At 45.6% G+C, this 11,235-nt stretch overlaps 1 protein-coding gene across 2 annotated transcripts in view; it reads right to left on the bottom strand.

Moving 5' to 3' along the window:
• Nucleotides 1–5,252: 5,252 nt before the first annotated feature.
• Nucleotides 5,253–11,235, bottom strand: part of LOC143275657 (unconventional myosin-Va-like) — a 162,237-nt gene continuing 156,254 nt past the window's right edge. For both annotated transcript variants that reach the window (XM_076579931.1, XM_076579932.1), the window contains one exon: nt 5,253–10,498. In XM_076579931.1, the coding sequence (XP_076436046.1) occupies nt 10,247–10,498 (252 nt within the window). In that variant the 3' untranslated portion in view covers nt 5,253–10,246. The remainder of the gene's footprint in view (nt 10,499–11,235) is intronic.

The raw sequence follows: 11,235 nt of genomic DNA, 5'->3' as shown, positions 1-11,235 counted from the left end.
ACAGTTAATTAATTCACAGACAAAGAGATTATGGCTTTTGTAATCATTTCCAAAAATCATCCTGTGAAACAAATGAACGAGAGCGGGCTTACACAAGTGTGTGACCTGTGTCTCTTTTAAAAGAACACCCGTTAACTGTGATCACTAATTACAGGAAACAACGGAAAGGTCCCTCAAAAGCAGCTTGCCATGACAAAGTCCAAGAACACGTAACCAAAAAACAACTTAACAAGCACAATGGTCGCACTGTGAAAAACCAGCATTTCAGTAATGGCACTTTCGTTTTGTTCGCAAAACGGAGAATTCTGGTGGCCATACTAGTATTTGTTGATGGTGATGATGATGACGACACGGACACTCCGGAGCATATCAGTTCATCAATTTCTCTTTTTTCTGAGTGTATATTGTTTTCTCTCCCTCTTTAAAATCCATTCTTTGTACCAAGTATCTAAACATTAGATTATTCTACAATTAGCGCTAGTTCTGTGTCCAATGGCGTGATAGAGATTGAGGTCAAAGGGAGATGACTGCAAAGTACAGGTAAATTATTATATATAAAACACCAGCAACAGCAACAGCCATAATGCCCACATTTACTGCACTTACAACAATAAAGCATCTTTGACACTGCGCGTGCCTGTACTGATATACAGACGGTACATGTATGACAATACTGCCACCAAGACATGACGCGTGTCTGTACAGATATACAGAGATACACACACACACACATATAATATATATAGACAGAGTAACAAAATCATCAGAAAAATCACTGCCACGCCAGTTGGAGCGGTGGGATAAAAAAAAGGTATGTATCGAGTCAATGTCCTGAACCAAAGACAGGACATTATTATAACAAAGATATGAATCTGGTCACCTCAGGATAGTAACAGAAAAACCATGATCACTACAAGTTTTGATTATGATGCGAAGAAAATCAATTTTAAAAAACACATGGAGGGAAGGATCAAAACAGCTGTAACAAGTCAACCTAGATATGAAATCAATGGAGATTTTTTTTGGGGGGTGGGTGGGTGGGGGGGGGGGGGTAGCTTTCTGGTTTGTTTTTTTGTTTGGTTTTTTTGAGACGTTTACTTTAACTGCTCTAGCACCAGAACAAAGTTATTGATGGTTAAAGTGACAGAAACAGTTTTGAGGGAAAAAGCAAGTCACTGAAATGAATCAAAGAGCTTAACAATGGTTTTTGTTGCTTCACAACCGTGGTGTGTCTTTCTTTCACAATGGTTCAACAGTGAGTGTCCATGGAATGAGCAACTAACTGATGGACAGATTCCACGTTTCTGACTGGATGACCGGTTTGATGTTAGCAGCATGGTAACCATATCAGTATCAGTATCAGTAGCTCAAGGAGGCGTCACTGCGTTCGGTCAAATCCATATCCGCTACATCACATCTGCCAAGCAGATGCCTGACCAGCAGTGTAACCCAACGCACTTAGTCAGGTCTTGAGAAAGAAAAAAGAAAAAAAAAAGGCATAAGCATTCGCAACTATGGTAGTCTTCGCCATCCATTTTTCTCATGTGCGGATTATGGGCAATTTTAAAAAAAGGTGTGTGGATGTGTATGCATATGTATGTACCGGTACATGTATGAATGCAAATACCTAGGTGTTTTTAAGTATGCATGTGCATATGTTTATCTGTGTGTGAGTGTGTGTGTGATGTGTGTGTGTGTGTTTGTGTATGCGAATGCACTTGTGATCTAAGTATGTATGTATACATGTTTGTGAATACATACATAGGTGCATGTGTGTGTATAATTGTGTGTGTGTGTGTGTGTGCGCGCACGTGCGCGCGCACGAGTGCGTGCATGCATGTGTAAAGTCGTGCTTGTGTAATTTGTTTTGATTAATAGTATCTGGACACATCTTGTTTCAATACAAGCTGCACACATTCAAAGTGTTCTGCAAACTGTAAAACTTAACAGACAATTTATAAACCATACCTGAAAGGCAAAACAACACACCCAATTGCTTATTGCATGTCGCTGTGTAGCTGCTATTCACATGCGAGTCAAAATCAGGATTTGTTCACGAGTACTGTTTACCGTTAATAAATCAAACAAGCAACAGTTCTGGATGTGCTCAATTAAGGCACACTCACATCCTCAAGAAACATCTGTGTGCTGATAACATTGTGTGCAAGGGTTTGTGCTCTTCATTTATTGCCTTTCGTACTGGACAGAAAAAAAAAACCGATGTAAGAAGTTGGTAAATGAAACAACCATGTATATGTATATATATATATATATATATATATATATATGTACCTAAGATCATAACACGTTTTCCTTTTTCATTTAGAAAGGCCTTTAAGTTTTAACACACCATTTCACCTCCCAACTTACTGGTAACATCATGATGACCAGCAAAGCAATTCTCCACTAAGGCACATTCACAATTCACAGTCGCTAACCTTTCAGTGCAAACTGGACACATCATTCTCTGCTGCTTGCCTGTCTGTTAAAAAAAAAAAAATGCAATAGAAAGCCACGAAAAAAGAGCCGGGGTTCTTATATATATATATATACATATATATATATATATATATATATATATATATATATATATAGGAGGCACATTTAGAATGCCCTGGAACAACAGATAGAAATGTTTAGGTCTTCTGCCAGGAGACATGTAGTATTGCCAAGACTTTGGTCCAAAAGTATGATAAAGAACAAAAGTGTGACAGGAATGATAGTGGGGGAAAGGTGTGTGTGACAGGTATGACGGTGGGGGAAAGGTGTGTGTGACAGGTATGACAGTGGGGGAAAGGTGTGTGTGACAGGTATGACGGTGGGGGAAAGGTGTGTGTGACAGGTATGACAGTGGGGGAAAGGTGTGTGTGACAGGTATGACAGTGGGGGAAAGGTTGTGTGACAGAAATGACAGTGAGGGAAAGGTGTGTGTGACAGGTATGATGGTGGGGGAAAGATGAGTGACAGGTATGACAGTGGGGGAAAGGTGTGTGTGACAGGTATGATGACGGGGGAAAGGTGTGTGTGACAGGTATGATAGTGGGGGAAAGGTGTGTGTGACAGGTATGATAGTGGGGGAAAGGTGTGTGTGACAGGTATGATGGTGGGGGAAAGGTGTGTGTGACAGGTATGATAGTGGGGGAAAGGTGTGTGTGACAGGTATGACGGTGGGGGAAAGGTGTGTGTGACAGGTATGACAGTGGGGGAAAGGTGTGTGTGACAGGTATGACAGTGGGGGAAAGGTGTGTGTGACAGGTATGATGATTGGGGAAAGGTGTGTGTGACAGGTATGATGACTGGGGAAAGGTGTGTGTGACAGGTATGACAGTGGGGGAAAGGTGTGTGTGACAGGTATGACAGTGGGGGAAAGGTGTGTGTGACAGGTATGATGGTGGGGGAAAGGTGTGTGACAGGTATGATAGTGGGGGAAAGGTGTGTGTGACAGTGGGGGAAAGGTGTGTGTGACAGGTATGACAGTGGGGGAAAGGTGTGTGTGACAAGAATGACGGTGGGGGAAAGGTGTGTGTGACAGGTATGACAGTGGGGGAAAGGTGTGTGTGACAGGTATGACAGTGGGGGAAAAGTGTGAGAGACAAGAATGACGGTGGGGGAAAGGTGTGTGACAGGTATGACAGTGGGGGAAAGGTGTGTGTGACAAGAATGACGGTGGGGGAAAGGTGTGTGACAGGTATGACAGTGGGGGAAAGGTGTGTGACAGGTATGACAGTGGGGGAAAGGTGTGTGTGACAGGTATGACAGTGGGGGAAAGGTGTGTGTGACAGGTATGACAGTGGGGGAAAGGTGTGTGTGACAAGAATGACGGTGGGGGAAAGGTGTGTGACAGGTATGACAGTGGGGGAAAGGTGTTTGACTGGGGGAAAGGTGTGTGTGACAGGTATGACAGTGGGGGAAAGGTGTGTGTGACAGGTATGACAGTGGGGGAAAGGTGTGTGACTGGGGGAAAGGTGTGTGTGACAGGTATGACAGTGGGGGAAAGGTGTGTGTGACAGGTATGACAGTGGGGGAAAGGTGTGTGACTGGGGGAAAGGTGTGTGTGACAGGTATGACAGTGGGGGAAAGGTGTGTGACTGGGGGAAAGGTGTGTGTGACAGGTATGACAGTGGGGGAAAGGTGTGTGACAGTAATGATGGTGGGGAAAGGTGTGACAGGTATGACAGTGGGGGAAAGGTGTGTGTGACAGGAACAACAGTTGGGATCAATCAGGCACATTCTGTCTGCTGACAATCCATGCAGTTCACAGACTTTCGTCCACCATGAAGGCAGAAAAAGGAGACAACAGTGAAGATAGAAAAATTGCAGAAACAAAGAGAGTGACAGAAAAGAGGAAATTTCTAGCATAGAATTTCCAGAAAGTGGGGATACTGTTTATACTGAAAGACCCCCGGCATCCCCATGTGGGGTCCTCTGCTGACGGGCGCAATAGCCGAGTGGTTAAAGCGTTGGACTGTCAATCTGAGGGTCCCGGGTTCGAATCACGGTGACGGCGCCTGGTGGGTAAAGGGTGGAGATTTTTACGATCTCCCAGGTCAACATATGTGCAGACCTGCTAGTGCCTGAACCCCCTTCGTGTGTATATGCAAGCAGAAGATCAAATACGCACGTTAAAGATCCTGTAATCCATGTCAGCGTTCGGTGGGTTATGGAAACAAGAACATACCCAGCATGCACCCCCCCGAAAACGGAGTATGGCTGCCTACATGGCGGGGTAAAAACGGTCATACACGTAAAAGCCCACTCGTGTACATACGAGTGAACGCAGAAGGAGAAGAAGAAGTCCTCTGCTGATATCCAGTCACATAAACAGGTTGGCAAGGGACACACACAGCCATGGATGACAGGTGATCATGATGGTGTCTGCAATGTGTACTCAAACAAACCTTTTGAAAAGCAGACCAACCTGTCAACAATCTCACCTTTTACACAGCATGTATGTGGGCTGAGAAATGGATCAAGTTGTATCAAAACAGTGGTGTGTGGTTTATGTCAAACTTCAACATGTTGTGTAAGTACGGTAGTAAAGATGGTATTTTCATAACTGTATACCGAATGCAGACATTTCCACTATAAAGCATATGATTTCAGTGGTGATTTCTATTCATGATGAAACCAAAAAGAAGAAAAAAAAGACCCACACATTATGAGGTTCAAATAAATGTACACCAAAAAAAAAAACCCAATACAACTTGATTCAGATTTGCTACAAACACAAATAAATATAATAACCCATCTGATCATTTTGGTTTTAATTTATTATACAACAACAAAACAATACTATTTCATGGTGATTTAATTTGTCACATGTCTCATCACTGACACAAGAAATCTTTTCATCTCTGTTCTAATTGACAACATGATGCACAATCACACCGTGTAAAATTTTCACTCTTTTCATGTTTGTTGCAATTCAACACAAACCGTATCACACACTAGAATGCATTCAATAACTTCACATAATTCTGATACGTAACAAAACATCAGATACATAATATACAAGTTATAAATATCTAAAGCATCCCATAATTTCCTTTGATTCCACTGTCACTTTTATTCAAATCTTCGAAACATACAGCACTCAGCTTGTGCTTTGCACAAATCAACTTTTATACCCAGTGTACAACTTGTGCATCCATAAAAACTCATATAAATAATTCTCTCTCTCTCTCCTCCAGACCACGGGGTCAGACGCACCATCAATGCGAGGAAACGTAAAATGCATGTCGTCATCTGTATCTCAGTTCTGCTTGGTAACATGAGGCAACGTACCCAGCAATACTTGCTGTGTGACCCTGTCGGTAATCTGTCCACCCCCATCCCCAAACAAACAAACACAGAGCAGGAGTTTGTATTATACTGCATGTTTGGTGTTAAATATACTTACCATGTCAAACTGATGCAAACTAGGCCTATTGGTTTGCTCTGCTTGGCCAAATTTCGCGCGGCTAACAGTGAAAAGACGGGCCCACCCGCTCTCAGCCAATCAAACGCCTCTAAAAACTATAAGCGCTTAATCATTCCTTTGGCCAAGGCTCTCCACGCCATCTTGTCAGGTTTACGCTCTGTCTCGTCTTACGCTTTTTTCGGCTATTCAGCGTATCCTTTTGGCCTTATTTTGTTGCATGCGGCTTGTGTTTATTCACCCACAACACAACACTTCTCTCTGACCCACCACCAGCAAATCATGCCAGACAGAACCACCACCAACATGTACCAACACACAGAACAGAGCAACTTGCGCTACACACGACGTGCCAGCCGACACAGGTTTGACAGGACACGGTACACAACACCAACATGTACTAACACACAGAACAGAGCAACTTGCGCTACACACGACGTACCAGCCGACACAGGTTGGACAGGACACGGTACACAACACCAACATGTACTAACACAGAACAGAGCAACTTGCGCTACACACGACGTGCCAGCTGACACAGGTTGGACAGGACACGGTACACAACACCAACATGTACTAACACACAGAACAGAGCAACTTGCGCTACACACGACGTGCCAGCTGACACAGGTTGGACAGGACACGGTACACAACACCAACATGTACTAACACACAGAACAGAGCAACTTGCGCTACACACGACGTGCCAGCTGACACAGGTACGACAGAACACGGTACACAACACCAACATGTACTAACACACAGAACAGAGCAACTTGCGCTACACACGACGTGCCAGCTGACACGTTGGACAGGACACGGTACACAACACCAACATGTACTAACACACAGAACAGAGCAACTTGCGCTACACACGACGTGCCAGCTGACACAGGTTTGACAGGACACGGTACACAACACCAACATGTACTAACACACAGAACAGAGCAACTTGCGCTACACACGACGTGCCAGCTGACACAGGTTTGACAGGACACGGTACACAACACCAACATGTACTAACACACAGAACAGAGCAACTTGCGCTACACACGACGTGCCAGCCGACACAGGTTGGACAGGACACGGTACACAACACCAACAGCAGTGTGACGACTAGCGCAGTGTACAGCAGCTGGCCAGGGAGGAGAGTCAGCAACGTCCCCTACAGACCCACCAGCAGAAAAACCCACCTCCCTTGAAAGGCAGTAAGCAGGTGAGGGGGTGGTGGAGAAGACAGACAGGGGACAGAGAGAGAGGAAAGACATGGAGGGAGGGAAAAGAGGATGGAATGAATGTGGAGGTTAAAAAAAAAAAGAAAAAAGAAAAAAAGAAAGCTGAACAAATCTTTGTTTGGTTCTCAGGACTTCACCACCTTGAACAACGCAACCTTCACTGAACCAAGACCCCAGCGTTGAACAACCTGACCTTAAGGCGGCTAGCCTACAGGTCACTGAACTCCGCTCTACTTGTCTTTCTTTTGGATCTGAGGAAAAGGTTCAGGCCTGAGTTTTACGAGCCAACTTAGCAGCACTAAGTTTGCTTAGCGTTAAGTCCACATTTTCTGTAGAATTAGCACTAGGCAAACTTAGCATTGCTAAGATCACTCATGGCACCCTGCCGTGGACACAAGGAGGTGGGGGCCAGGGAGAGGGAGGGTGGTGGCAAGCTTGCTGTTGTTTTCATCCCTTATTCTGGATTAAATGCTGATCTGCAGAGAGATCAACAGCTGTTGTCCATTTTCACCAACCACGAACTGAAAGGACTTTCGGCTGTTTGACAGCATTGTTCACAACGGGAACCGCCAACAAACCCAGATTTTCTCCTCCATTCTGAGCTTTTGAACTTCTACTTTATGAGAAGGCGCCGAAGCTGCTCTTCCTTTTCTTTCCTGGTTTGTCTCATGAGGTTAGGTGGCCCGGGTAAACATGTGCCCCCATCAAGCACAGGAAACGCTCAGCTCTAAACCAGCGCAGTGGACTTCATACAGACTGAAGAAACAGTCAACGTCTTCAGAGCACAGAGACTGTCAACAACCTCCCACAGAGTACATAAACTGCCAACGACTTTCTAAAGAGTGAAAACACTGTCAACAACTTCCCACAGAGTGAAGAAACTGCCAACAACTTCCCACAGGGTACAGAAACTGTCAACAACTTCTCACAGACAACTTCCCACAGAGTGAAGAAACTGCCAACAACTTCCCACAGAGTACAGAAACTGTCAACAACTTCCCACAGAGTACAGAAACTGTCAACAACTTCCCACAGAGTACAGAAACTGTCAACAACTTCCCACAGAGTACAGAAACTGCCAACAACTTCCCACAGAGTACAGAAACTGTCAACAACTTCCCACAGAGTACAGAAACTGTCAACAACTTCCCACAGAGTACAGAAACTGTCAACAACTTCCCACAGAGTGAAGAAACTGTCAACAACTTCCCACTGGGTACAGAAACTGTCAACAACTTCTCACAGACAACTTCCCAGAGTACAGAAACTGCCAACAACTTCCCACAGAGTGAAGATACTGTCAACAACTTTCAACAGAGTGAAGATACTGTCAACAACTTCCCACAGAGTGAAGAAACTGTCAACAACTTCCCACAGAGTACAGAAACTGTCAACAACTTCCCACAGAGTGAAGAAACTGCCAACAACTTCCCACAGAGTACAGAAACTGCCAACAACTTCCCACAGAGGACAGAAACTGTGCAGAAGACTGCGGCCACAGTGCAGGACCCATCATCAGGACAGGCTGCACACAGTGTAGACAGAACACACCTGCACGCTGCTGTCCCATCATCACCTGTGAAACATCATGCCCCTCGCCCTACCTCTTTATCCCAGCTATCTTCCAGCTGTCAGTGATGGCAAGTCTCTGACTGTTCGATGTTCAATCTCATCGAGACCATGGTAATAATAAAAAAAACAAACCTACTCTGATCCCTTCTCGCCACCCCCACACTCCCTAAAAAAAAAAGGGGGCGTGGGGGCGTGATTAAAAAATACATGTCCCATGCATGCCCCATGTATAATCACGATTCCCCATTGTCTAAGTTCAATATCTATTGTGGTGGTGAAACAATTCCTAACAGCAACTGGTCTACACCACAACAGTATCGGCAGAAGTGAAGGTTGCTTTTGCTTGCTGGGAAAGGTGAACCCATGCTTACAGTCTGTGCAGCGTCATTCTATGCTCTTTACGGCAAAAGCCTTGATGTAACAAGCTTTGGCACACACACACACAAAAAAAGGGGTCAAGATGAAGGAGCACACAGCTTTGCCTTAAGCCTACAATGCAGGCAGCACTGTCTGCACTTCTGCGGCTGAGGTCTGACAGTTTGGAGTGAAAAAAACGGCGACTGTGAAGATGGAAAAGCACACAGCTCTGCATTCATCTTACAGTGCAAGGTAGTGCTGTCTATTCCTCCTGGATCTTTTCAGCTAAAGGAAAAAAAAAAAAAAAAGGTGAAGTGAAGGATGGAAAAGCACAGTGCTCTGCCTTGGTTCTGTTAGCAGTGTAGGTTTTTATTCAGCTGTGGTTAAGTGGAAGACACTGAAGCACTAGGCCCCAGCCCAAACGTGCAGATTGTGCAGAAAGGTTTCAATTCAGCTTTGAAAAGGGAGGCGGCGAAACACTAGTCCCCAGCCCCGTGCAGAAAGGTTTTCATTCAGCTTTGAAAAGGGAGACGGCGAAACACTAGTCCTCAGCCCAGTGCAGAAAGGTTTTCATTCAGCTTTAAAAAGGGAGACAGCGAAGTACTAGTCCCCAGCCCCATGCAGAAAGGTTTTCATTCAGCTTTGAAAAGGGAGACAGCGAAGTACTAGTCCCCAGCCCAGTACAGAAAGGTTTTCATTCAGCTCTGGAGAAGCACTAGTCCCTAGGCCAGCCTAACAAATGCCGCAGGAAGGTTTTCATTCATCACTGGTGAAGTGGGAGACAGCAAAACACTAGGCCCCAGCCCAGTGCAGAATGGTTTTTCATTCAGCCTTGGTGAAGTGGGCGACAGAAAAGCACTAGTTCCCAGCCCAGTGCAGAAAGTCTTTCGGTTCTGGTGAAGCACTAGTCCCCAGCCAAGCGCTGCAGAAAGGTTTTCATTCCACGTTGGTGAAGTGGGAGACAGAAAAATACTAGGCCCCGGGCCCAGTGCAGAAAGGTTGGGTGTTTTTTTTTCCCCGCTCTGGTGAAGCCCTAGTCCCCAGCCCAGCCTAACAAAAGCTGCAGGAAGGTTTTCCTCCACCACGGGTGAAGCACTAGTCACAAGCCAACTGCAGGAAGGTCTTCCTCCACCACGGGTGAAGCACTGGTCCCCAGCCCCCGGCCCTAGAGGCGATGCAGGAAGCCGAGGTGCAGCTGTTCGGGGACGACGACGGTGTCCAACAGGATGCTGGAGGGGTTGAAAGGGAAGGTGACGGGGAAGGACATCTTGGTGTCCATCAGCAGAGTGCTGGCCCCTGACGCCCCGCCCTCCTGGGGGCGCTTCTTCAGGATGGCCTGGATCTTGCGGATGAAGGTGATGGGCACCCGCTCCTCAAACTCGTCCACTGGCGTGTACAGGTTCAGGATCTTCACGATCTGTTCAACACACACACAGCACACACCGTGATGCAACTCTGTGAGTGATCTGTCATACACAGTGACACAAAGTGGAGTGATGGCCTAGACGTAACGCGTCCGCCTAGGAAGTTAGGAGAATCTGAGCGCGCTGGTTCGAATCATGGCTCAGCCGCCGATATTTTCTCCCCCTCCACTAGACCTGGAGTGGTGGTCTGAACGCTAGTCATTCGGTGAGACGATAAACTGAGGTCCCGTGTGCAGCATGCACTTAGCGCATGTAAAAGAACCCATGGCAACAAAAAATTCTGTAGAAAAATCCACTTTCACACACACAGTGACACAATAGAACTGTCACCAGAAAATAGTGACACAAAAAAAAGGGTGGCACTGCAGAGTATCGACGCACTCTCCCTGGGGACAGCAGCCCGAATTTCACACAGAGAAATCTGTTGTGATAAAAAGAAATACAAATACAAATACAAACTCTGTGAATGATCTGTCATACATAGTGACACAACACTGAATGATTTGTCACAAACACAGTGACGCAACTCTGTGAATGACATGTCACACACACAGTGACACAATGATCTGTCACACACACAGTGACACAACTCTGTGAATGATGTGTCACACACACAGTGACACAACTCTGTGAATGATGTGTCACACACACAGTGACACAATGATCTCACAGTGACACAACTTGGTGAATGATGTGTCACACACACACAGTGACACAACTCTGAATGACG

This window comes from Babylonia areolata, chromosome 30 (genome assembly GCF_041734735.1).
Source record: "Babylonia areolata isolate BAREFJ2019XMU chromosome 30, ASM4173473v1, whole genome shotgun sequence".
In the NCBI taxonomy this organism is placed as follows: Eukaryota; Metazoa; Mollusca; class Gastropoda; order Neogastropoda; family Buccinidae; genus Babylonia; species Babylonia areolata.
The sequence above is the reverse complement of the archived record's forward strand: the minus strand, read 5'-3'. Positions and strand labels throughout refer to the sequence as shown.